The sequence below is a fragment of the Triturus cristatus genome, chromosome 2_1 (assembly GCF_964204655.1).
Source record: "Triturus cristatus chromosome 2_1, aTriCri1.1, whole genome shotgun sequence".
In the NCBI taxonomy this organism is placed as follows: Eukaryota; Metazoa; Chordata; class Amphibia; order Caudata; family Salamandridae; genus Triturus; species Triturus cristatus.
The window spans coordinates 962,824,341-962,852,331 of record NC_140581.1 but is presented as its reverse complement, the minus strand read 5'-3'; the positions used below and the strand labels follow the sequence as shown (position 1 = coordinate 962,852,331).

Here is a 27,991-nt window from a genome sequence, read left to right as displayed (position 1 = left end):
AGAGGCAAGAGAGATGCAGATTGTGGCAGGAGAGGTGCAGAAAGAGGCAATAGATCTGCAGAAAAAGCAAGAGAGGTGCTGAAAGAGGCAAGTGAGGTGCAGAAAGGGGCAAGAGAAGTACAGAGAGAGGCAAGTGAATTGCAGAAAGAGGCAATAGAGGCACAGAAAGAAGAGAGGTTTATGCACCATTAGTACCAGTTTAACACCCACATTATGCAATCAGTAACACGTGACCATCCCAGCTTTGGAAACGACCTTCCACCATGCTGTAACACGTGACGCTGCATTTTTGGGAACATTTGAGCTAGAAACAAGGCTTTTTTTTGTTCAAATCTACAGATTAGGTAGCAGATGATGGAATATTTGGCAAATTCGGAAAATGTTTAATTATGTGAAAATTGGTGCAGCTGAACCGTCACATAATTCCAGTGGCCCTGCTCATACCTCCGACTAGGTCCAGAAGTGCTCCTTAGTGGTTCCTTCTTTTTTTGTGTCTCATTGAGTTTATAGTTTAGCTTCTATGGAACCAAGGAAGACTAAACCTGAGGTTACCAGTCCACAACACAATCAATCAATCAAAGCATTTATATAGCGCACTACTCACCCAGAGGATCTCAAGGCGCTGGGGGAGGGGGGTCCGCTACTGCTCGAACAGCCAGGTCTTGAGTTGCTTCCTGAAGGCGAGGTGGTCCTGAGTCAGGCGGAGGTGGGTCGGGAGGGAGTTCCATGTCTTGGCGGCGAGGTAGGAGAAGGACCGTCCCCCTGTGGTGGCTCTTCGGATGCGGGGGACGACGGCGAGGGCGTGGCCGTTCGATCGAAGCTGGCGTTTGGGAGCGTAGAAGTTGAGGCGGCTGTTGAGGTATCCTGGGCCTTGGTTGTGTAGGGCTTTGTGTGCGTGGGTGAGGAGTCGGAAGGTGATTCTCTTGTTGACCGGGAGCCAGTGCAGGTCTCTCAGGTGTCCGGAGATGTGGCTGCGACGGGGGATGTCCAGGATGAGTCGTGCTGAGGCGTTCTGGATTCGCTGGAGTCTCTTCTGGAGTTTGGCGGTGGTTCCGGCGTAGAGGGAGTTGCCGTAGTCCAGACGGCTGCTGACGAGGGCCTGGGTGACCGTCTTCCTGGTCTCGGTGGGGATCCACCAGAAGATCTTACGTAGCATGCGCAGGATGTTGAAGCACGACGAGGAGACGGCGTTGACTTGTCTGGTCATGGAGAGGGAGGAGTCCAGGATGAAGCCCAGGTTGCGTGCGAGGTCTGTTGGTTTGGGTGCGCTGCCTAGGGCGGGGGGCCACCAGGAGTCGTCCCAGGCGGAGGGTGAGGATCCCAGGATGAGGACTTCCGTCTTGTCCGAGTTCAGTTTCAGGCGGCTGTTCTTCATCCATTCGGCTACTTCTTTCATCCCTTCGTGAAGGTTGGCTCTGGCGGTGGCGGGGTCGTTGGTGAGGGAGAGAATCAGCTGGGTGTCGTCGGCGTAGGAGAGGATGTTGAGGTTGTGCTGGCGTGCGATGTCTGCGAGGGGGCTCATGTAGACGTTGAAGAGGGTTGGACTGAGCGAGGAGCCTTGAGGAACGCCGCAGATGACTTCGGTGGCTTCAGATCTGAACGGGAGGAGGCGGACTCTCTGTGTCCTTCCGGCGAGGAAGGAGATGATCCACTCCAGTGCCTTCTCCTGGATTCCGACGTTGCTGAGTCGCTGCACTAGTGTACGGTGGCAGACAGTGTCGAAGGCCGCGGAGAGGTCTAGGAGGATGAGGGCTGCTGTTTCTCCATTGTCAAGCAGTGCTCGGATGTCATCGGTGGCTGCGATCAGGGCGGTCTCGGTGCTGTGGTTGGCCCGGAAGCCAGACTGCGAGAGGTCGAGGGAACCGTTGGTCTCGAGGAAGGCGGCCAGCTGCTTGTTGACGGTCTTCTCGATGACTTTTGCAGGAAACGGGAGCAGCGAGATGGGGCGGTAGTTCTTGAGGTCGGTGGGGTCGGCTGATGGCTTCTTTAGTAGAGCGCTGAGTTCGGCGTGCTTCCAGCTCTCCGGGAAGGTAGCGGTGTCGAAGGAGGTGTTGATGATGTCCCGCAGGTGGGGTGCGATGACAGCGTCGGCCTTGTTGAAGACGTGGTGAGGGCAGGGGTCCGTAGGAGATCCGGAGTGGATGGAGTTCATCGTGCGGACCGTGTCTTCGGTGCTGATCGGGGTCCAGGCGCGGAGGGTGGTGGTGGGGGGCGGTGGTTCGGTCGTGGCGTGCGCCGGTTGAGTGCTGAAACTGTTGTGTATGTCCGCAATCTTGTTGTGGAAGTAGGAGGCGAGGGAGTTGCAGAGGTCTTGCGAAGGGGTGATGTCGTTGTTTCCGGCATTGGGGTTGGAGAGCTCTTTAACGATGTTGAAGAGTTCCTTGCTGTTGTGTGCGTTGTTGTCCAGACTACACAGACTACAATACCACATAATTACTCTCGAAAACACATAATCCCACCCCACCTAATTCCTATACACGAAATACCACATACTTTCTATTCACATAATTTCACTGCACAACATACAACATAATTCCACTACACACAACGTATATCCATTCTACACCAAAAAAAATTGTAAAAAACCTTTACATTTAGTACACCAATAGCTCTAACTCTCGCAAATACAAAACCTATTACATTGCAAATGCTTCTTTAACTAGTATTCGCGTTTGCAGAGTGGTGGAGAAAGGGTGCTAGGCCTCAGACCAGCTCTCAGGAATTCTGCTGCATAGGACTTACAGGAGGTACCAGGAGGGCTTCTTGGCCCCTAAGTCTCTCTGGAGTAAAGTGGACTTCATCCCCCATCCCATAGTCTGCCAGCAGGTGTGTTTGCAGAGTGGTGGAGAAAGGGGGCGTGGCCTCCAAAGACGTTTTAGCAATCCCACTATGTGGGACATACAGGAGGTAACAAGAGGGGTAGGTGGCCCCCAAGTACATCCTTGGGGGCCAGCTACCCCTCCTATTACCTCAAGTAAGTCCCACACAGCAGGATTGTTAAGTTCTCATAGCAGGCCACGGCTCCTTTTCCCACCACTCTGCAAACGCGCTCCCTGGCGCTCTCTTGGATAGGCATTGAAGTCTCTTACGTCCAGTAAGCCCCACACAGTGGGATTGCTTAGAGGTGGACACAGGCCACACACCCTTTCTCCACCACCCTGCAAACGCGCCTCCTGGCGCACTTTATTGGGGGAGGAAGTCCCCTTGCCTCCTGAGGGTCCCTGGGGCCCAACTAGCCCACCAGGTACCTCTAGTAAGTCCCACACAGCTTGATTGCTGAGAGTGGTCCGAGGCCACGCCCCCTTTTTACACCACTCTGCAAACACGCCGCCTGGCGCGCTGCTGCTCGGGGGATGAAGTCCACTTGTGTCCTGAGGTCCTCAGGATTTTGCTATGATAGGGCAGGAGCCGTGCTCCCGCCCTGCCATAGCAAACGGCAATGTCCCGGGGGTGGGCACCCCAGGACATTGCAGGAGCCAGCCATGGGGGAGGGCCGTCCCCAGGGCTATTGAGGGCTCCAGGAGGGGGGCCACACGTCCCCCCTCCCTTCAAGTACAAAGCCCCGGGGTGGTGGTGGTCCCCGGGGCTTCGAGGGGCCACTGAGCACCCCCTCATTAATGATGTAAGCTCCAGGGAGGTGGTGGTCCCCGGGGCTTGGCGGGGCGCAAGTCCCCCCCATTAATAAAGAAAGCAGGAGCCCCCCCACACATTTTTTAAAACAAAGCCCCAGGGAGGTGGCGGTCCCTGGGGCTACGGGGAGGCTGTGTGCTCCCCGCATACAATTAAATAAGCCCCAAGTAGGTGGCAGCTCGATCGTAGGGGTGAACAACAGAGGCGACAAGGGGCATCCCTGTCTTGTGCCGTGCTGTATAGGGAAGGGCAAAGAAAGAACCCTGTTCACCTGGACTGTTGGTGTGGGGGCCTGGTACAACAGGGAAATCCACTGCTGGAAGCAGGATCCAGACCCGAACCTGTGCACGTCTGATAAATAAAGGGTCAATGTATGGCGTCAAATGCCTTCTCAGCTTCTAGTGCCAAGAACACATAGGGGTCTCTTTTGAGGCAACCTCGGACTTCCAATTATGCACTCGCCGTAGGTTAAGGCGCGTGGACCAGGCCGGCATAAATCCGAACTAGTCTTGAAGCATATGCGGAAGTATAACCAAGAGAAGTCTTGTGGCTAAAACGGTAGCCAACATCTTCACATCGATGTTAAATAAAGAGATAGGGCGGTGGAAACCACAGTCTGTGTCGGGTCTACCCTGTTTGTGGATCACAACTGTCGTTGCGTACTGAAGTTCTGGCGGTAGCACGCTATGGTCTCGCGATTTCCTGAAGAGATTGAGCATATGGGGGGGTTTGTCTCCTGAGGCGAAAAGCCGGGAGTAGACGCTGCTTGGGAGTTTACTGTGATTTTATGTGTTTTAACTGTGCTTAGACACTTTACTCTGCACTTTGCACTTTGGGTATCACGGAGCGGGTATAGTGCTCACGTGACCCCTTGCACCGGCGTCCCTCGCCGTTGGCCACGCCCACCTTCTGGCCACGCCCTCTTCCCGCCCCTCATAAGCGTCGATTTCCTCGCGCTCGGCTGGGTTTGTCTCCTGAGGCGAAAAGCCGGGAGTAGACGCTGCTTGGGAGTTTACTGTGATTTTATGTGTTTTAACTGTGCTTAGACACTTTACTCTGCACTTTGCACTTTGGGTATCACGGAGCGGATCTAGCGCTCACGTGACCCCTTGCACCGGCGTCCCTCGCCGTTGGCCACGCCCACCTTCTGGCCATGCCCTCTTCCCGCCCCTGAGGTCGTCTATTTCAAATGTGCATCTACAGAACGCGCAGCGGACGTGCGCAGCGGGCGCGCCTAAGGCAAGCCCGTCTTCGCCCGTCCGCGGCCGGACGGGGCTAGGGGCACGACTCCATGCCAATTTTATTTCTTATTCTTCTGATGAGCTTACCGCCCTCCAAGGTCACTGGCCACTCTCAGAATCCGTCCGCAGGCATATTGCCTCACTAGGGCTTGTCCCTTCCCCTATTCCCACATCACAGTCCTCCCTGCCCGCCCCTCCGCCACAATGCCCTTCCCCGACGGACCCCTTTCCTTCTACTCCATCATTATCTGTTCTCTTACTCAACATCAGGTCAGCGGTCAAGCACCATCATGAGCTCTTTGTCCTGCTTGATTCTGAGAGGCCTGACTTACTGCTCTTGACCGAAACCTGGTTCTGTGATTCCTCCCTTCCCATTCTCTTGGCTACTCTTCCCCCTCCCTACGTCGCCTTACGCGCCGACCGCCCGGCGGGTAGGGTAGGCGGTGGTGTGGCGTTAATTGCCCGGTCGGAACTGAATTTTCAAACCCTTCCCTCTTCCCCCATTCCCTCCACTGAATTCCTTCTAGTCTGTTCCCCCGTCTTCTCCCCCCCTATTACTTGTCTTCTTATGTACCGCCCTCCCCAGTCTTCTCCTCTGTTTTTGCCGGCATTTCAAGACATGCTGGCCAATATGGTGGTTAATTACGCTTCAGTCTTGGTGTTAGGGGATTTCAACTACTGGCCCTTGGACCCTTCTGAGTGCACTGCCTCGAAAGAATTCACGGAGTCTCTTCTATCTCTGAACTTTGTGTCACATATCTCTGTTCCCACCCACTCTCACGGTCACATACTTGACCAGGTTTGGTCCCTCAACCTTCCTGTTTCCCCGGTGACGGTCTCCCCTTGTCTCTGGTCCGATCATGCCCTTATTTCTTTCTCCATCTCTCTCAACCCGGTATCCAAAGTCCAACACGCCAAAAATACCTGGGCGCGGAATTGGAACAGAGTTGACTTTCCCACTTTGACCTCTCACCTTCGGAATTCTATCCCGACCCTTTCTGGTCTTCCGTCTGACTCTCAAGCCAACTCTATTAATACTTGGTTAGCTAGAGGTTGTGACTCAGTGGCTCCCCTGCGTCGCATTTCCGTCCGGCGACCCAAGGATTCGAACAGGTGGTTCAATGACCATCTAAAAGAGCTAAAACTATCTGTTCGACAGGCAGAGAGGCACTGGAGAAAAAAATACTGCCCTTTATCCAAAACCCTCTACCTTACATCACTTGCCGAATACAAGACTGCAATTCTCGCTGCCAAAACCTCCTATTTTTCATTAAAAATAATGTCAGCTGAGAATAAACCCAGGGAAATCTTCGGTATAGTGAATGACCTGGCCTATTCCGACAGAGTTTCACCTCAAATCCCCCCATCCCAGCCTCTTTGCAACCAAATCAACACTTATTTTCTTGACAAGATCGCTACCATCAAGGCCAACATCCCCCCCCCCCCCCCTCGTCTGCCTTTGTCGATTCTTCTCCCCCTATCGTCCAAAATCATCTTACCTCTATCCCTCATCTCACTGAGGAAGTATTTTTGGAGATACTCCCCAAAGTTAAGTCTGGTTCCCCGGCAGACATCTGTCCGGCGCGAATCCTGCAACAAATTTACTCCTCCTGCCCTGAACCCCCCATCACCTTCCTCAATAGTTCTCTGGCGCAGGGAGTAGTGACCCCCGCGCTCAAATCAGCTACCATAGTACCCATCTTAAAGAAGCCTGGCGCTGACCCGTCCATCTCAGCCAATTATCGCCCCATTTCCCTGCTGCCCTATCTGGGCAACGTGCTGGAGCGCCATGTCACCGCGGTATTCAGCGCCCACGTAGAGGCTAATGGGGGTCTGGCCTCCCGCCAGGCTGGCTTCCGACCCAGGCATTCAACTGAATCAGTCGTGGTATCAGTCCTTGACAACCTCAGGAAGGGTATGGATCACAACAAACACCAGGTGCTGGTACTCCTCGATCTCTCCGCCGCATTTGACACGGTGGACCATACCATCTTACTGTCCCGTGCCAAGGCGGCTGGAATTGAAGGATCAGCCCTGGTGTGGCTCTCCTCCTTCCTGAGGGACCGTACCCAGGCGGTCCGGCTGGGTGACTTCACAACCACCCCACTCCCCGTCACTTGTGGTGTTCCCCAGGGTTCCTCTTTGTCTCCCTTACTATTCAATCTCTATATCTCTTCCCTCATTTTCGCCCTCCAGCAGCTGGAGGTTACCGTGTACAATTACGCGGATGACCTCCAGCTCATCTTTGACGTATCCTCCTCTCCCGCCTCTGTTTCTAGCTTCCAGTCCACCATGATATTCATCAGGGACTGGATGAACCACAACCATCTCAAGTTGAACCCGGATAAAACCGAGTTGGTTCTCACCGGGGGTTCTTCCAGTCCCTGGAACTCTATTTTCTGGCCCCCCTCTCTTGGTCCCGCCCCCACTCCTTCTACCACGGTCAAAACATTGGGGGTCAAAATGAACAATCAGCTCACCCTCCACTCTCAAATCAGCTCTGTAGTCTCCTCCTGCTTCCTCACCCTCCGAACTATCCGCACTGTCTCTCGCTTCTTTTCCCCCCAGGCACTCAAAATGATCATGGCCGCTTTGGTAATATCTCGGCTGGACTACGCCAATGCCCTTTACAACGGCATACCAGCATACAGCCTGAGGAGGCTCCAGATGGTCCAAAACCAGGCTGCTCGGCTGGTTTTTGGTCTCCCACGCTATCACCATTCCACACCCCTTCTCAGGGAGCTCCACTGGCTCCCTGTCAAGGAACGCTCCCTTTTTAAAACCGCATGCATGGTTTTCCAGGCCCGCCAAGGCACTGCCCCCGCCTTTATTTCTTATTTAATAAAAGAATACGTTCCCACCAGAGAACTTCGCTCTTCTTCCAAGTCCCTCCTTCAAATCCCACGCTTCAGACGTAAAAAGTGGGGAGGGACCAACTTCTCTACCTTGGCCCCCACTCTCTGGAATTCCCTCCCTGACTATCTCCGAGCGGCTACCCATTATGTGCCCTTCCGCAAGGAACTAAAAACGTTCCTGTTTAAACAGGCCTTTCCGGTTTAACCTCCCCCCCTGCTCTCCCATAGGCTCCTATTTTGCCTCTGCTGCCAATACCCTCCACTAGCGCCAAGAAACCGTTCGGTGTACGCTGCGCTCTATAAATGTTTTAAATTAGAAATTAGAAATTATGGGGAGCCAAAAGGCCTGAGTAGTGTTTGAAAAACTCTGCCGGGGGCCGTTAGATGCCAGTGTTATCCGGCTTCAGTTTAGTAATGGCTGCCACCACTTCCTTAAAAGTAATGTCAGCGTCCATCCAGGTTAATTTTTAACCAATGCGTATGAGAAAACATGGTATTAAAATGCATTTCTTTCATTTTTAAAAATAAAAATTCTTACTGATGTTTGAAACTTACTCTCTTTCGAGTCTTCCTTAGACAGGAAGTGGCTTTTGTGCTATGCTCAGTTTTTTTCTGACCTCTTTAATCTCTCTTAGAAAGGAAATGGCTTTTTAAGTGTGCTCAAATATTCTATCACCCATTTAAATGGATTAAATAGTGTCAGGTGAGTGTGTGGCATACAAGGTGGGTAGATAGGAGAGCAGTAGCTGTGATAACTAAATAATACAGTGAAAATATGTTAGAGCCCCTTGCAGAAACCCTTTGTTTCCATTTGAGTTTTACAGATTTAGTTTAATCGCAACAGCACTTATGCGTATAGGGGAATGTGCAAAGGAAAATAAAAAACATGCAGACCTACAGAAAATATCTCCCCATTTGTGGATAATGGTCCTTTAATTCATGACGGCTGCAATGTTGGACCCTGGATGGAGTTTTCTTTATTTTGAAAAGTTTATACCTAACTTATCAGTTTTCAACGTACTAATATACAAAGTAGAGAAAATATCTCGACATACTGCTTGGATTTGTACACAGTTTAATTGCTTGCACTGTTTGTGATTCACCACGTTTCCTTTTCTGTCTTCCCACATGAGCCATCTGGCCCTTCCTGCCACCGCGATTATTGACAGTCTATTTTAATACAGCCTAGAAACAGATTTCCAGGTTCAAATAAAGAATATTGTTTTTGTAGAATGAATGTAATGGCAAGAACTACTATTCTTCTTTCCCATCTCGCACTGTTTCATTCTACTTTCCACTGAGCATTCATCTTGAGTGTCTTCTGGTGGCATATCAAGCGTACCACGGTTCCTAAAGCAAGGAGTAAAATAGGCCTAAGGCCCTTGCTAGTAGAAGACCAAACCCCTCACCTCACCAGCCCCTGTGCCACCTCACCATTGATAAATGCAAAAACAACAATTGATGGACAGAATGCAGAACAATGTCATACATTCACCCCAATACAGAGATCTGGGCCTAAATCCATCGTTTTTTTGCTCACCATGCCATTCCAGTTTGAACCCAGCCATATGCAAATCAGTCTTGACGCTGTGCCTCATGGGAACAGTCCACCCCGAACTGCCAAGCCAGATCCTCCCTGGACTGGAAACAAGCATCCTAGGACCGGTTTCGGGGTTTCACCCCTCTTCAGCCAGGATAGCTGAATTCCAATGGCATGGAGAGCACGGGACTCACGTCTGAGCATACCCGTCTCACTCGGGGTGACAAATGCAAAAACAACAATTGATGGACAGAATGCAGAACAATGTCATACATTCACCCCAGTACAGAGATCTGGGCCTAAATCCATCGTTTTTTTGCTTACCATGCCATTCCAGTTTGAACCCAGCCATATGCAAAACAGTCTTGACGCTGTGCCTCATGGGAACAGTCCAGCCCGAACTGCCAAGCCAGGTCCTCCCTGGACTGGAAACAAGCATCCTAGGACCGGTTTCGGGGTTTCTCCCCTCTTCAGCCAGGATAGCTTGATTCCAATGGTATGGAGAGCACGGTACTCACGTCTGAGCATACCCGTCCCACTCGGGTTGACAATTGATAGCTACGCCCCTGGTCTCTTCTGCTTTATCTAATGCAGGCTGTCAGTGGTTCTCTTAGAGTCTCGAAATGTAATTTGACAGAATTTTTTTTTTAATGTAATGCCTATGTGTACATTATCAAAGACCATATTTATAAGTGAATTTTCTGACTATGTCGGGATTACGACATTACGTTTTTATGACTTCTGTCCATTAATTTACTTTGTCAAACGGCTGCCTTCTTTATGAGTAGCAAGGCCCTTTCCCTCTGGGTCTGAGACCCCTGTAGCATTTTAGAACCAATATTGAAACTGGTCCCAATCGGGCACTATATTCATGTCCTTGACTTTACTGGGAAAACACTGACTATTTCTGAACAATGAATGTAAGAAATTTCCAGGTAATCCATGTCAGTGATTTAGTTCCAGTCTATATTTTACGTCTTACTAAATCTTGCACTCCATTAGAGTGGTAGCTATTGCCAGAATGTTGCGTTTTTTTGTATTTTTTTCTGTTCAGCAAAATACTCTTGTAAAGTGCATGCTTTAAAATGAGTCGCCGCCAGGTGTTTATAATGGCTACAATTAAGGGGGCTAGAGTTGAGGCTAAATATAGTGCAAGTTTCTTCTAGTACCTGTCAGTGAGTCCAATAGGTGTTCAGAATACATGGTCATATAATCCTTGGCCTTTCTGCAGAGCGCACACAGATAGTAATTGACAAAGGCAATAACTTCCACAGTCTCGCTGCCATAGTCTCCCAAAAATTTGTATTGCTTCCCCCTCCCTTTTCTCTCACGGAGTTGCACTCTGTGCCTGTGTAACTCTTCTGTGAGCTAAGGCATGTCTGTGACAGAAAATGTCTGTTCGAGGCATGTGTAGCTGTAGCTACACATGATGTGCATACTTCAGCATCGGAACAGGTGAAATCTTTTATGATGGCAAAGATTTACTTGCTGCTGTTAGTGCCGGTGTCGATGCGATCTGCAAGAGCTGTGCGCTTGGTGTTCCATATCTGCTGTTAGTAGTGTCTTAGGGCTGATAAGAAGATGTCTTTATTTGTGGTGTCTTGATTTGATCTCCGTGTGCACTCCAGTTGCTTGTATTGGGATTTTGACAGCCTGAGTTCCTCTGTGTACCAGCTGGCCTGTGGTTGGGCTGTTGCCACTGCATTGCGCTTGAGGGGAGCGAGGGTGTTGGTGCAGGTGGTGACCTAGTGTTGAGGTTTTTGATGGCTTTCGGCAAGTTGCTGGTGTGCTTGGGTCAGTGCGTGAAGTGGGCAGAAGCCCTCTTTTCTTCTGTGATGCTTCTGTGATGCTTTTCCAGCTGCCTTGGATGGTTTTGGTGGTGGTAAGTCTGTGATGGTGTGGGAAGGGTATGTTGAAACTCACAAGGGTGTGGCCTGTCCAGGTCATGGTTGCCGGCTTGTCACCTGTGATGTTACTGATTTAGGAGAAATTCGTGAAATTGTGAAAGGAATTTGTTTACATGCTAGGTGATGCCAAGGTTTCTGTGCTTGCTTTCTAGAGGGGCCATAGAGTTTGGATCTGTGCGGTCTTGTAGGTGAAAGTTAAGATCTCTGAGAAGAGTGAAGGTGCTGGCGTTGATGATGAGTGGTGCGAAGAAGCCTGTGATGTTGCTGGCAAAAAATGGTGCGGGGTCTTTGGGGCCTATATATGAGGGTTCCACCCAGGGAGAGGTTGGCTGTGATGCGCATCTTGAAAGTGAGGTGTTCCATGCAGCTAGTGAGGACGTCTGTGGTGCAGTCGATGGTATCTTTGAATATGATGGCGACTCCACTTCTGGGTTTGCACTAACGGTCATGCCTCGCAATCTTGTAGCTGGTCGGAATGGCTGTAGTGGTGTCCTTTGTAGAGGTTGGGTTTGCCATGTTTCTGTGAGGAAGAGCACTCTGGGGCATGGTCATGCAGCAGGTTCCATATCTCTGTGGCTTGTTTGGTGAGCGAGTGGTTGTTGAGAAGCGTGCATGCAAGTGTGACATGTTGTGTGGGTGGTGTTTGGTCTGTGTGAGTATGAGCAGGTGGCTGGTTTGTGTGACTGTGAGCGAGTTAGCTGCTTGGTGCTGCTGGTGTGGGAATGGAGGTGTACGGTGTGGGAGCGTGCATGAGAACTTTTAGGAGGTGCATGCGAATGCTCCATCTATATTGTGTGGTGCGGTCTGACAGCAGTGCGGCGAGCTGCGGCCCAGGTTGAGAGCATGCAGTAGCACGGCAGGGTAGTGGGGGTTAGGTGGGTTCTTTCGCTGCACGCAGTCCAAGCATGGATGGGCGCAGACAGGCTAGCCTTCGGCGCGCCAGCAACATGCTCAGTTTACACATCTGCGCTGCAGCTGCAATTAAGTAGGTCCTGGGAGGAGTGCAGCGTGCTGTGAGCGGTAAACCAGTGATATCACTTCCTTTGCAGATAGTTGATGGGAATTTCAGGGATGCCCCTTCCTGGGAAAAGAAGTCCTCTTGCTTGGCTTTTTCTCTTATGTGAAGACTGCCGTACTATGTATGCAGCATACATTGTGCAAAACTCTGCATTGCGTTTGTATTACTAACTGTTATAGGAACATGAACGTTTTGCACTTAAGGACTAAAGAAAGCATTGTTGCAAAGATGTATAATTTTGGGGTGGAGCTATATGAAATTGATCATGCATACTCTTTTTATATATTGTTGTGTGGCTGGTGGGTATTTAACCAAGACAGTACTGCAGACATTCAACAAACTTGGGTTATGAACAAATAAGTACTGATCTAAATTTAGATCACTGACCACAAACACATCATTGGAAATTGTATGTTCGAGGCATGTGTGATGTAGATACACATACTTTGCATACTCCTGCCATCTAGTGTTGGGTCCGGATGTTTGCAAGTTTTTTCTTCGAAGAAGTCTTTTCCAGTCATGAGGGAAGGTGACTTCTCGTTTCGGTTTAAAGTGTTGCATGGGCATCAACTCCATTGTTAAATTGTTTTCTCTCCACCATCGGGTTCGGACGTGGTTTGCTGTGCTCTTGGCCAAGCCCATTCGCCGTAATCCCTTTAGTTCGCAACCCACTTTACCCTCGTCGGTATTGTTTCAAACATGTTTTTCCATCCTCCGCGTGTTGAAACTCAGAAAACTATCACAGTTGAATCGACTAAACTCCAACCACGACCTTCGTGCATAGCCCGTTCTTTCACTTCCACCCGAGAGATCAACATTGAGTAAATATGCCAGTGGAACGGACTCATTCCAATTCTGCCCTTGGTGTCACTTCAAATATCTCTGCACTATCTCTGGAGCACAAGGAAGAAGGCTGCAACACTTGTCGCTCATTCTGCTCGAAAAACACCCTCCGAAACCTCTGGACTCGACAGAAAGAAATAAAGGCGACAAAACATCGAAGAGACCCCCGAAATCTTTGGTAAAGCTATCCAACACGAAGAAATGGAAGCGTCCGCAGCAGAGGAAGAAGAGGCCTTCTCTGTCCAAGATTCAGATTCCGAGCTGGAGATAGAATTGGAGTCAAAAGACGTTCCAGCCGGTCAAGGTGCTGTGAGTACCAAAGCCCCTTTTCCCACAAAACATGCCTCCATCGAACATAAAGCTTCCAGGCCACCACTTCCATCCGCCATGGTAGGCTCTGAGACTCTGCTTCTAATGCCCTGCTTACCGTCTCAGCACCAAAATCGCTAGTCAAGCCTTCCAGCTCGGGGTCGGGTTGAGATACTAAATATTCGGTTCTGAAAGACAAAAAGCCAAATCCAGCTCGACACCGAAACTTTTTGAAACCGAAACAAAAAGATTATATTCAGAAGCCTCAAGAGCCAGTTTTGGAGACCTTGCAGCAAAAGCTGGATCCAGAACAAAAAAAGCTTATTATAAATCCAGACACTGGACATATTACAGCAAAGCCAGTGATACCATCCTCCAAATGAAAAATACATGGCTACTAGCCCTCTTCATCCTATTTCTCCTACCCCTCCACCCTCTTCACCAGCACCTACTGTACCACCAACAGACCCTCTAGACATCACACCACAGGGCTCTTCACATACAGATCCTGTTACAGGGGATGGGGATGACAATTATGGACAGCCACCAGATCCACTGGATGATTACAATAGAGATCCTCTTACAGATACAGACCCAGATCTATACCCTGCTAAACCTTCCCCTCCTGATGACAACAACTCATACCAGGAGTTAATTGCCAGGGCAGTTACATACCATGGAGTTGCTTTACATAAGGAATCTTTGGAAGAAGGTTTATTATTCTAAAAATTAGGAACCACTCATAGGACAACACAGCCATTACCTCTGTTAAAAGGTACGATGAGGCATGCTCAGGACATTTTTAAGGATCCAGTGAGGGCATGTATTATAACATCTAGGATGGATAAAATATAAAAACCCCCACCATCTGGCCCAATCCTTATTAAGGGCCTGCTTCCTTTGGATTTGTTGGTTTTATCCAGTGCTCGTTAAAGAGGTAATTAGCAAACTACAGGGGATGCACCACCTCCGGACATAGAGTCCTAACTAATAGATGCCTAAGGTAAAAGAGTAGCTGCACAACCACTGGAGTATAGCCAATACACAAGGTCTTTTGGCAAGATACAACAGGGCCCACTGGGATGAAATTGAAGACTTACCCCAATGTCTCCCAGAAAAACACAGAAAAAGAGGGCAGGAATTAGTACAAGAGCGATAAACTAATTTCTAATCCCTCTAATAGATGTGCGTTAGATGCTGCTGATACTGCAGCTAGAGGAGTCAACACCAGTATTCTCCTTAGACGACACTCATGGCCATGAATCTCTGGTTTTAAGCCAGAAGTACAACAAACCATACTAAATGCCCCAGTCGACCAGGACCATCTATTTGGTCCACAAGTGGATGAATCACTTGAAAAAATAAAAAAAGATACAGAAGTCGCAAAATCAATGGGGGCACTACAGTCACCGTCTAACAGAGGTTCCTTTTGCTGCTCATTTTATAGGGGAGGCTCCAGAAATACCTCCACAGACGCCAACACATCTTCCTATAAACTACAGAATCATCCTCCCCCTCAAGAGGATTTTACAAAGGCGGGTACATTGGAAAATTGTAAAGTTACCCCAACACGTACCTTTCTATCTCCCAATTAACAGTGACTTCATAACAATTCCCCATGCTCAACATACACCTGTTGGGGGAAGACTTCATCGATTCATCGATTTCTGCCCATTTGGCAGTCAATAACATCAGACAAATGGGTGTTGTATATTATCCAGCATGTTTATTTCCTGCAGCTCACAAGCAATCCTCCCAATGTTCCACCTCACATTCAGAAACTCTCTTTAAAGCACATAGAGCACCAACAACTGCTCAGAGAAGAGTTACCAGCTCTTCTAACAAAAGGAGCTATAGAACTAGTTACAAAACAACACCAGGGGTCAGGGGTTTACTCACTTTACTTCCTAATCCCAAAAAAGGTTGGTTCTCTACGACCAATATTAGATCTAAGACCTCTAAATGTATACATACTATCAGAACACTTCCATACAGTCACACTGCAGCAAGTGCTTCCCCTTTTACATCAAAACTACTTTATTTCAGCATTATACATAAAGGACATGTACTTTCACATACCTATTCACCCAGCACATTGCAAGTACCTCAGATTTGTGGTAGCAGGAAAACATTATCAATTCAAAGTGCACCCATTTGGAGTAACTACAGCTCCCAGAGTAGTCACCACATGTCTAGTAGTAGTAGCAACTCATCTAAGAAGACAGCATGTCTTCCCATATCTAGATGACTGGCTCATCAAAGCCAACACACATCTCAAGTGTTTACAGCACACACAAATTACAATAAATATTCTTCATCAATTGGGTTTCACGAATAATGTGCAAAAACCCCATCTTCAACCTACACAGCTGCAACTCTATCTTGGAGCTGTCCTAAACACTGCCTATCCCAATGCAGCCCGAATTCCCAGTTTTCAAACACTGCTACTACAATTTCAAAGCAACCAATATCTGACAGTAAGAACTTTCATGCAACTTTTAGGGATGATGGCATCATGCATTGCCATAGTACCTCATGCAAGATTAAACATATGTCCTCTACAGGAATGCTTAGCACAGCAATTGATCAATCACAGTGTCAGCTAAAAGATCTAGTGTTGGTATACAGCCACACTCATCGCTCTCTGCAGTGATGGAACACCCAAAACTTGTCGAAAGGGGGCTCTTTATCGACCCTGTTCCACAAGTTGTGCTCACAGCGGACGCATCCCTTACAGGGTGGGGTGCCCATTTTCAAGATCTAACAGTTCAGGGTCTCTGGGACACCAAACACAAAGGTCTCCACATCAACTACCTAGAGCTTCTAGCTGTTCACCCAGCGCTCAAAGCATTTCTACCTCAACTAATAGGGAACGTTGTCTTAGTCCAGACGGACAATATGACAGCTATGTGCTATGTACAAAAACAGGGGGACACACACTCTACAGTTATCACGCCTCACTCAGACTATTTGCCGGTGGGTAATACATAACAAAATCCAATTGCTAGCGAAACACCTTCCAAGGATGGACAACGAATTTGCCGACCTCAGCAGGAAGCAGCAACAAGTCCACGAGGGGGAACTCCACCACAAGTTCTCCTCCCATGGTTCCACAAATGGGGGTTTCCACAGATGAATCTCTTCGCAACAGCAGAGAACTTAAAATGCCCAAACTTCACCTCCCTGTTCCCACACCCTCTATCCAAAGGCAATGCCCTATGGATGAATTGATCAGGGATATTTGCTTTCGCTTTTCGCCTCTTCCTCTTTTTCCATTTCCGTTTCGGAAGCTCAGACAAACGCCCCTCACCCTTATTCTAGTGGCTTGTCAACTATGGTTCACCACACTTCTAGAACTCTGAGTAGTTCCACATCAGAAGCCACACATCACCTCAGAACTTCTTACTCAGAACCATGGAGAAATCAGACATCCAAACCCCAAGGAGCTCAACCTAGCGATTTGACTCCTGAAGTTATAGAGTTTGGATACGTAAATTTACCACCAGATTGTGTGTCAATTCTTAATAAAGCAAGAAAGCCTACTATTAGAGCATGCTATGCAGCCAAATGGAAAAGGTTTTTTATATATAGTAATAACCAAACCATTGATTCATTAGATGCTTCTATACAACAAATCAGTTGTTATTTACTGCATCTACAACGTGCAGGCCTACACCTTGCAGTAGTACCTTGCAGTAGTAGTGGCATATCTTCAAAACAGACACCAATTATCTCTATTCAAAGTACAAGTCATTAAAGCCTTTATGGAAGGCCTAAAAAGAGTAATACCACCAAAAGTGCCATCTGCACCTATATGGAACCTTAATATTGTTCTAACAAGACTTATGAGTACACCTTTTGAACCATTGAACAATTGTCCACTGCAGTTCCTTTCTTGGAAAGTTGCTTTCTTGATTGCAATCACTTCACTAAGATGTGTCAGTGAGCTTCAGGCACTAACTTTAGAAGAACCATTCTTCCAACTCCATAAAGACAAAGTGGTTCTTCGAACTAACCCAAAGTTCCTTCCAAGAGTAGTTTCTGCTTTTCATATTAACCAATCGGTTAAGTTACCTGTTTTTTTCCCTCAACCTAATTCATTAGTCGAAAGAGCACTACATACATTAGATGTCAAAACAGCATTATTGTATTGATTAAACAAAAGATTTTCGCAAAACAAAACAACTGTTTTGTTGCTTTTGCTCCCCTTCTTAAAGGAAAACCTATCTCTAAGTCTTGCATTTCAAGATAGATTGTTAAATGTATCCAAACATGCTACATGAAAGCTAAAAGAACTTTATCAAATCCTCCAAGAGCACCGTCTACTAATAAAATAGGAGCATCTATGGACTTCTTAGGTAACATTCCTATAGCTGGCATTTGTAAAGGTAAATGTCTACACCACACACATTTACCAAACATTACTGTGTGGATGTATTATCACGTCAACAAGCCAATGTAGGACAAGCAGTGCTGAAACACTTTTTCAAACAACTGCAATGCCCACTGGTTAGCCACCGCTTTGGAGGATACAGCTATACAGTCTGTGCAAAGCATGTGTATTTACAGCACACATGCCTGGAATGGATTATCTTACTTGCCCTGTAAGCACCTGTTCTTGGTATGTAGAGCTATAGATTCACATGCCCCCCCCCCCTCCTCTCCGGACACCTATGGTTGTTGCAGTTCTTATTACTAACATTATACATACATGGACATCTCTATACTACACTTCCTCCATTCTCATCCTCTTGTGGGAAAACAATCTAAAATGGAGTCGATGCCCATGCGCACTATCTTCGAAAGGAGGAGTCCCCTTCCCAGTGACTGGAAAAGACTTCTTCGAAGAAAAACAAACTTGCAAATATCCGGACCCAACATTAGATGGCAGTAGTATGCAAAGCATGTGAATCTACAGCTCTACATACAAACAACAGATGCTTACAGGGTAAGTACCATAATCCTTGACTAATGCCCTTGAGCGTATTCTTTATTATGTTGTATGTTTACCCTAAGGCACTACCAGTTCGCTTTTTTGCCATTATGTTATTTTAAAAAATCCCTCATTTATTTTGATCAATATTTGATTTGAAACTTTGCAGTTTCTATTTTTCTTTCCTTCAGAACCTCAATGTAGAATTATCTGCAAATGGAAGATATTCGCCTATGATAATGAACACTGTGGAAGAACCAATGATTTTGGAGGAGGAAGCCACTCTCGCAGCTCATAGCTGGCCTAGCTCCCTGCCTGAACTTGATCTTAGACTGTCCAGTAAGGATCCGTCCAACGTGGACCTACCCCAGGAAGGGAAGGACAGAATATCCCCTGGAGGAATATTTGTCAAATCTGCAACTACGAAGAAGGATCTTTTCTTTGCTGACCTTATGGAAGATCAATTAGAATGTGTTGCTCCTCCCCCCTGGTCTGAATCTCATCCAGATACGAACTTTCAACTAGAGCGCAAACTTTGTTCTGCTGATTTAACCGATCCTGCTATAAAGGTATGCATGTGCCACACACTTACATATTATTTTTCAAGACTTTTCTACTATCTCTCAGTCCTTCTGAACATTTACTGAAGTTTTCATCAAAACCTGTGAAGTATTGGCCTTTACAGAACACTGTTTTGTGTAGAAACATCATAGCAAACTCATTGTGTATGAATTATACTGTCTTTCCCATGTGGCATTCTTTCTTGTCTCAATGCCAATAACAACTTGTCAGTTGTCTAGAGAATAGTAGTTCTGGAAATAGAAATTGCAGTTGGTGATATCTAAAGAAAGACAACAGCTCAGCTTAAAATACATAAAATGCAAAACAGAACATTTGATGAGAAAACCCAGTTCATCATTTTACGGAAATAAAATCCTAACAGTTAGCACTAGCTTCTGAAAGTAGGCAGTCGTGCAGTGACAATATGAAAACGTTATGATGAACTCAATATTTGGACTTAAATCAATGCATACAAGGTAAAGAGTTTATAGTAATGTGAAAACAAACTTGTAAAAAGGTTTAGTGCATCATAAATAGCCCTGATTTCATAATAAAATGTATAAATATAAAGTCTGCGATACCCGTTGGTAGGTAAGTTATGGTGAATATCTGCTGATCCCACACACATTTCTTGAGAATGAGCATGAGTGTGGCGGCTATGTAAAAAAGATGGAGTATGTAAGGAGATATGAGAGACCTGTCAGTGGAAGATGCCAGTAATGGCCATGGCAGAAGGTAGGGTAGACTGTGATAAGGCAACAGGCAGTGCTAAACCATCGCCCCATCTTCCCCCTACGTTACAGATCATCAGTAAATGGCCTCCTGTAACAAGTCTTCCCGGCATCCTGGTCTGATCTGACATGCTTTGCAGATGTTCAGTTGGTCTCTTGGCTTGAGGGAAAGTTGCTAGTCAAAAGATACAAATAATTAATTTAGGAGCAGGACTACTGTGCTGTGAAGTAAAACTTGGACACTGAAATAGCCAAGAGGGGGCCAACCAAGCTTGCAAAATTAACCCGAACAATTGACCAGGGGTTGTTGAAATTGCTTTCTCCTCAATTGATCAGTAATTTTCAACTGAATGAGAAGCACATTTAGCTTTTTTGGCATATGAATATAAAAGCTAATGAAGCTTGATGGCAGATACATATAACAAGGCATGTGTGGTAATACATTTTTTTTTTGTTTTTGCTCCAACATTTTGGAATTTACTTCCATTGCTTCTAAGAACCATCTCTCCATATCTCATTATCCACTATTCTCTACCAAAATGTTCTCTAAATATGTATAATTGTCTTCTCAATAGCAGTTGCATTTTGTTTTTAGCTCTAGGCCCTATAAAATATATGTTATGCTTTAAAAGTGACATCTAATATAACATTGTCCATCCAATCTGCTCATTTTCTTTTTCAGTGGCACTTACCTCAGCATGGTATCTTGCAGTTTTTACACTTGCTTACCTTTAAGTATCTTAACTGGGTTCGGCTGGCAAACTGCAAAAGTATGTGCACCCTTTACGTATTCAAGTTTGGGACAACTGTCTGTTCTGCAGAGTAGAACATGTTTTAGTCCAAATCTCCTTTGAGAAGGCATTTAGTGGTGATCCCAATTCAGACCTGAGCTCTTCTCTGTGTCCTTTCAAAATGGTGTCCGTAAAAGAAGGCCACAGTGTTTAAGGGATGGTTTGGCCACTTTTGTACAGTAGCGCCAAATCTGTACCTGCACACTGCAGTGATTCAGATCATAACTTGTCATCATTAATAGTTCGGCACCCCTCAAAATCTTCAATTATAACCATACCTTTCTAGTTCAGACACCACCAGTAATTTGCCTTTCTGCGAAACCCTCGCCTGAATTTTTGTTTATTTTTAAGATTTTTATTTATCTTCTCTCATATGTTTCGTTTTCACTATTTGCATTAAATTGAGCAAACCAGCAGTTTTCTTTTCTATCCTTCTGCATTGCTCTTTATTAATGGTGTTACTGAGTATGGTTCCTTCAGAGGCACACACCCCACTAATTCTTTTAAGATTAGGGTTTAATTATTTTGTGCCTTTACCTTCGCAAAGTGTTTCTCTCATTGTCTCGTAACGTACTGCACTTAATGACCCCCATTATTTAGTTTCCTTATTTATAATACTTCAAAATTGAGGCTTACGATTTCATTGAGTACCTGACAACATAGTCTGCATTCTTTTCTGATAGCTGAAAGTGAATGGCGAAAATATCTGAAATATAAACTTTTATTATAGTTTTAGGCCTTCGTTATGAGTGGCCCAGTTTTATGTGTGAAAAATAATGTACAGGATACTAAATTGACACCAGTATGCACAGAATTTATCATGTGTGATAATTATAGCTTGTTGGGAGTTATGCCCTAAAACTCCTCATGTTTTAGAATGTACCAGTTATTTTCTCTTGGTGAATATCGGTAGGTTTGCGCCGCTGAAGTTTATTTGGTGAAGTGATTTTTATTGCACCTAGTATTTACAGAGTGTGATTAAATGCAAAACTCATAATTGTGATGTCTGCTTCAGCAGGTGTTACCTCATATATTAAAAGGTTTTGGTTCAATCCTAACGAGGGCCTAATAGCCATGAACAGACGGCTCTTTAACCACCTCATGACATGCCAGTGATGACGTGGAAAATTAAAACAATAGTATTACAATTGTTCAAGAATATTTTCCACAACCCCAAGTGTAATCTTGACCAGTGCAAAATCACCCAAATCAATGTAGATTCCCCTGCATGTGCAGTTAGGTTCCACTAACATTGATCAATGTTAATCACAACAAAAATCCCAATTCTCTATGTCAATGGTATAGGTGATGGTATCCCACACACTACACCTTAAATCCTGCAAACAAGACTTCAATATATTTTAAAGAATCCTAGGATCTTTCGACAAAGATGAGCCTGAAATCTTCCATCACTTATCTTCAACAACTTATTGATACTTTGTTTCACTCATTCACTCAACCCAAAACATTAATCCAAAGAAAGACTTAATCACAGCCACAGCACATTTGCTCTGTTAATACTCACACCTTCAAAACCGCAACCACCTTCAAGTACCACCTTGTTGGATCTTCAAGTTCTGGACATTGGGTTCAGGAATCGTGATTTTTAATAAAGTTAGCGTATTATTTTTAAAGCTCCATTCAGGGTTTGAACTATTTCCACTGCTACCAGATCTGATAGCGTGGAAAATTAGAAAAAAAAGATTAACAGTTCAATCCTTGACTTAACAACAGAAATCTCCAACTCCACGCCAACTCTGTCTCTCGGTCGACAGATCTTTGCTACCGTGCTAGAATGGAGCACAAATCAAATTTCATCAACTTACAGGTTTTGTTTGAGTTCAGTTTGGTAAAGTTTTAAAGCTTTATTTCTCCTTAAGCTATTCTTTTTGTTTCTTTTATTCAGGTTAGTCAGATAAGTATGTTTACAGAAATATCAATAGAAATTTTGTTAGAGTCAAAAAATAATAGCGTGTTCCACGAAGAAAAGAATCCCTATCTTAACCTAAAGGACCTACCCTTTCCTATGAAGAACCCCTTAAGAGTTCCAATTGGAAAAGAGCAAGATGTCTTGTAGCCACAAGTTAAAAGCTATAAAGGATCAAACTCTCCATAAATAACAGTTTTGGAAACTCCGCCTAGTTCCCCCAACAGTCACAGTAGCAACTGCTAAATCGGGTAAAAGGAAATGATTGCAGCAGTAGCTAGGATCAGCACAGAATTGGAGAGTCACCTACAAAGGCAAGGAAAGATAAAATATCACTGTTAGCAGTAGCTCACAGCAATTTGGGGTATGAGTAGCACAGTCAGGTGCCAAGGGGTATGACGGGGAAAGGTGCATAGCATGCCCAAGCTCTCTAGCTAGGAACACATACTAAATAGAAATGTGAAAAACAATTAAAACTCCGGGGGTTGAGTTATCTTCGGGGAACAACCTTTAAAACGCAACTTTTACAACGCACTACCATTACAACGAAACTGTTACAACGTGAGTGCATTGACAACGCTGGACATTACAACGCAAGTCTTTACATCGACTTGCACTAGATGGCGTGCTAACATTAAAAATAGTGTAGTTTACTATCCCAACACCTTCCCTACTGTTACGAGGACTGGAGTTGGAATAGTAAATTACACTTTTTTAATGTTAGCACGCCATCTAGTGCAAGTCGATGTAAAGACTTGCGTTGTAATGTCCTGCGTTGTCAATGCACTCGCGTTGTAAAACTTTCGTTGTAACAGCATGCGTTGTAACAGCATGCGTTGTAACGTCATACATCCGTTATCTTCAGCCAATGGTGAAGGATCGTCCAATGCTCTGTCCTCTCTCCTCTCGATCCCCTCAGTAAACGCTCGAGTCGACATGGGGTTACCTGTAGTTTGCTAGCATTTTATACAGTTGCTCTAATAGAGAAGGTTCTCACCAAAACCTTTGCCAACCTAATCTGTTCATTGTTAAATGTTCCATTGTTTTCAATGGACTAGCCTATTTTACGAAACATTTTCCATCGGCAATGTCCTGGTTAAATCATGAGAACTATAAGCAAATAGCAAATGCATTTGTCCAAAATCATATGGTGTGAGGAAGAAAGAAATACATTTTCTTTGAAACAGCACATTTCAGAGCAATGATGAGTTCTGCAGTCAAATGCTAGCACTAAATTGACTTTTTCAAAAAGCGTACATTTTATTTAAAGGGGAAAGTAAGAAAATACGAAAGAAACTAAAGCCTAGCTGTGAAAGGTCGGTTGAAATGAGAGTTTTCGGCAAAACATAATGCTGCGCGGTAATTGCTAGCACGTGGCACATTTTACACAGTTCACTTTGTTATGCATTTTTACGATAATGTCAGGTCGCGTTTTCCACTAATGTAAGGTTATTTTCGTCTAAAATGTTCAGCTTTCCGACCAGCCCCGACTATTGAAAAAGAATGACAGATAACTGACATGTTTGACTGTGCACTGACTTTCTCAGTGAATGAAGGACGGTGTTCTATAAGTTATGTTCCTTCACATTGCTCCAGTAAGATCAGCCCGGTCACATTACTTCTACCGCTGTATGCCAGATTAACCATAATCTTTGATTAAAGAAAATTGCTGAACGTTTTCTATATTTGTCTACGCTGTAACTTCGTGTGTTTTTTTGTTTGTTTCTAGGACAAAGAATATTTAACAGATACAAACCCTCCCCCACCTACAGAGGAATGCCCCCCTGAGATCACATCTTCGAGTCGGTTCGAGAGGACAATCACCATAGCAAGAGGCAGCTCCAGTTTGGGTATGGTATATTTCTGCAGTCGCAGCAAACACTACGTTGACACACTTTAAAAAAGAAAAACATTCAAAAGCTGCACTTCTGCTAGATGTTGTGCCCCCGAACAATTACACCTGCAATTTTGTTCGTGATTCCACCCCTCTTGTATTGACCCGTGTTCCAACTTCATGTTTTACTTAGGTTTCATTTTCTAACATCATGGTTAGGGGCAGATGGATGATAGACAGACGGATAGGTAGACAGATAGATAGATAGATAGATAGATAGATAGATAGATAGGTAGATAGGTAGGTAGGTAGGTAGGTAGGTAGGTAGGTAGGCAGGCAGGCAGGCAGGCAGGCAGGCAGGCAGGCAGGCAGGCAGGCAGGCAGGTAGATTCTACATCCCACCGATTCTGAAAAGCAAACTGTACATTAGTATTTCCACATGGGCAGTACAGCCATGCAATTTGCCCTGGCAACTTCCTTAGCATTACAGATACAAGTTCACGTTCTTGAGGATGTTCTCTGCCTGAATGCCGCGGCATACTCAAAGAGTGGGGGATATTTAAAAATATAGGATACCGTTCTCGAAAGGAAAATGTGCACCCAGCTCACCTTGGATAAATAAACAACGTGTTTTTCAGTGGATTTTGAAGCATGTGACGGTTACTCATTCCCATAATGTTCATATCCTGCCATCTAGTGGTTATGCTGGAAAGGTTCACTTGTTTTCTGTAATGAGACTTCTCGGTGACATTGCTTTAAAACTACACTGCCGTCATTACCATCTTTAGATATTTTATGAATTTAGGCACAGTGGAAAAGAGTGAAAGATTTCCAGAAAATCAGCCAAAAAAAGAAGGGCCCCTGTGCTATTATTAACATTTTTAACATTAGCGTTTTCGGCACAGTCGCCGGAGCTAGATGTGTAAAGATTGTGGCACTTATTTCAAGTTTTGACGCATTCTATTATGAATGTTAGGAAAGTGGCATACACTCAATTTAAACATTTTTTGTCATTGATGTCATTGGCATTTAATCTTTATTTATGATCGATTACTTAAAATTATTGCATGATAAAACACACAGACCTTTAATCACAAACTACTATAGCACTAATAAATAATTCTAAAAATTATAGCTAAAACAGGATACATTTAAAAAAAAAAAGATGAATACGTCTGAGAAAATAGTAGCCCGATCTTTTACACATTTGGCTGCTAAGTACATAACCTGTAACAATTCAAAGCAACAGTACACTAACAATATTTCTAAAAATAGTGAGTGGTCAGGATATGTTAAAGATGTAAATGAATGGGAGCGCATATCTGCAAATAACATCCTAATAAGCTCTTAAAAGGTATCATAGCTTGCCACGCACTCAGTTATTTTTTTTCCACTAACATGAACATTTTTACCAAACGGGTGTTTAAAATTAGATCCTTTGGCTATAGTGAACTGATAATGGCCTTTCTATGCGTTTTTACCTCATTAATGTCTTTTAAATGCTCATGCCAGCTGCTCTATCAAGACATGCTGGAAATTTGAAGCTTTAAGCCTTGAAATAAGACAAAGTGTTGGGTCATCTAGTCCATGTCATTGGACAGAACGCCAGGATGAGGGCCCACGAAAGAAAAAGCAGAAGTTGAAGTAAGCATTTTGTGAACCCAAGTCCCATTAAATCTTAAATAAGGTAAAATGAGTTTTATACGGGATAAAGTTAAAACCACTATATTGGTGCTAGTCGTAAAGCTCTTTTAGGCTGCTGAAGAGGGCTAATGTAGCTGTATTTGTTGCATATGGGAAAAATCTGTGGTTTTGTTTCACCTCAAACAAAAGGCGTATTCATTTGTGAAAATTACCCTGAAATTGTGGTTGCAATATTTCTGTATAAGTCACTTAAAATGTGAAGGTTTTTCAGCAATACCATCCATTTTAATACATTCAGTTTAGCAAATCCCTACCACCAGCTCTACCCAACTTTCAACCTAAATCTTCAATGTGCATTGCAAAGACTGATAATTAAGCAAATCTATCATATTTGTGCATTTAATGCATGTATTTAATTCCCAGATAATCAAAAAAGTCATGAAATCTAGTTATCATCCAATATTTTAAATTGTGAGTTTCCAAGATGGCACCAATATTCATGCTCCCACGTATTCCATTTAATATCCAGATCAGAAAACATTTTATTAAAAACAGGATTGCATTCATCCTTGTTTCTTGTTTCTTTTTAAAGATATATTTTTGTATAATGACTTAAATTCTGTTCAGTTTCTTCCGATATCTTATGTACTATATCAGATAATAGTGTTGAAAATGGGCCCCCTTGCTGTGTGCCGTGATTGATTATACATTTGGAAATTACTGTATATTATTAGCCTACAAACCGCTGTACATTTCCTGGATGATTCCCACACGTTTCCTTGCAAAGTTTATCCTTTTTTAAACATTTCATTACATCTGTTCTTCGTCCTTCCTCGTCAAATAACATTCTAAGCTTGTGTTAATTTGACTTCTGCCACCCTGAAAGAAAACTGGCTGATATTTAGAAACCTGAATTTTTACCACCTCTTATCATTTTCAGTTCAGTTCATGAAGCTTTATTCGGTTCATATCATATAATAACCATAAAAGCACACGGCAAAACACAGTTGTACAGAAATTCAAACGAAAATTAAAAATACATTTAAAAGATCATACTTTTCCTATAATAACACTAGCAGTGTAAAAACATATATCTGGAAAATTCATATTAAAAAGCAACCTCATAGAATCATCCGTATTAAAAATACCATATTTTAAAAACAAAGGTTTTAAAAAGGTAATCCTTACATTCATATAGAGAGTGCAAATAAGCATAAAGTGCATACTGCTCTGTTTTGAGTGTCCATCGCACGGGCAAGGGCCAACAGGATACCTTTTTTGGTGGGGAAAGGCCACCAAGACATGTACCATTCCTGACCTCAATCTCGTTAAGACAAATCTATGTGCTGGGCGGGTTACCATGTTCAGATACTGCTGGAAACCCTCATTTACAATATATTTGTTGTAAAATTGAACAGTAGTGAGAGGACCAGACCCAGCTAAACGTTTTTGAGTTCTAGATATCAAAAAAGCTTTTTTCAAATCTTGTTTGACAAGAACTCGGGGAGAACTGGGATCTAATACCAAGTTCAATCCAAAAATTGCCTGATAACTCTAGACAACAAACTTGAGCCATGGGATTTTCATGCAATTATCTAATTTAAGACAATCCTTGATAACGAGTTGGTTAAACTCTGTCTCTTCTTTGTGCCAGATTGCTTTGTAAAGCGACAAAGGCCTAAGTGAAACAAGGTCGCTCAAATAGGCAACCCCAACCTCTTTATGAATCTACTCTGTTGGGGCAGAAGCAGGTAAACACATTAGTTTTTTCAGGAAGATATTTTCTTCTCTCTGTAGACAACCAACATTAGAGTAACCCCATAACCCAGCCCCATATATGGCAGTGGAAACACTTTTTGCCTTGTATATTTCCATCATGTCTCTTATTCGTCTATCCCCTATCTTTGTGGCAAATATAAATATTCCATAGGAACTTTTAGTCATTTTAGTCCTAACATTTATTAAGTCCTAGGCCCAGCTACCGTCGCTCGTAAAAGTGACACCCAAATAACAAAATGTTTTAACTTGCTGTACTTTCACTCCTTCTATGAAAAAGGCATGATTTTTACCAGTCTTGGCCCCGCAGATCATAACGTGGGTTTTGCTTTTATTTATCAACAGTTTCCTCTCCCCAATAAATTCAGAAAACCGATCCATCAGTCGCTGCAGACCAATAGGTGTCCGAGATAGGAGCACAGCATCATCCGCATAAAGCAGAACTGGCACA

The 27,991-nt window shown here is 44.6% G+C and overlaps 1 protein-coding gene across 1 annotated transcript in view; it reads left to right on the top strand.

The window, feature by feature from the left end:
* MPDZ (multiple PDZ domain crumbs cell polarity complex component) overlaps window positions 1-27,991 on the top strand; it is a 798,673-nt gene that overhangs the window by 294,801 nt on the left and 475,881 nt on the right. The window contains exons 20-21 of the mRNA XM_085633687.1: window positions 18,468-18,845; window positions 24,016-24,136. Coding sequence (XP_085489813.1) covers window positions 18,468-18,845; window positions 24,016-24,136 — 499 coding nt within the window. The remainder of the gene's footprint in view (window positions 1-18,467; window positions 18,846-24,015; window positions 24,137-27,991) is intronic.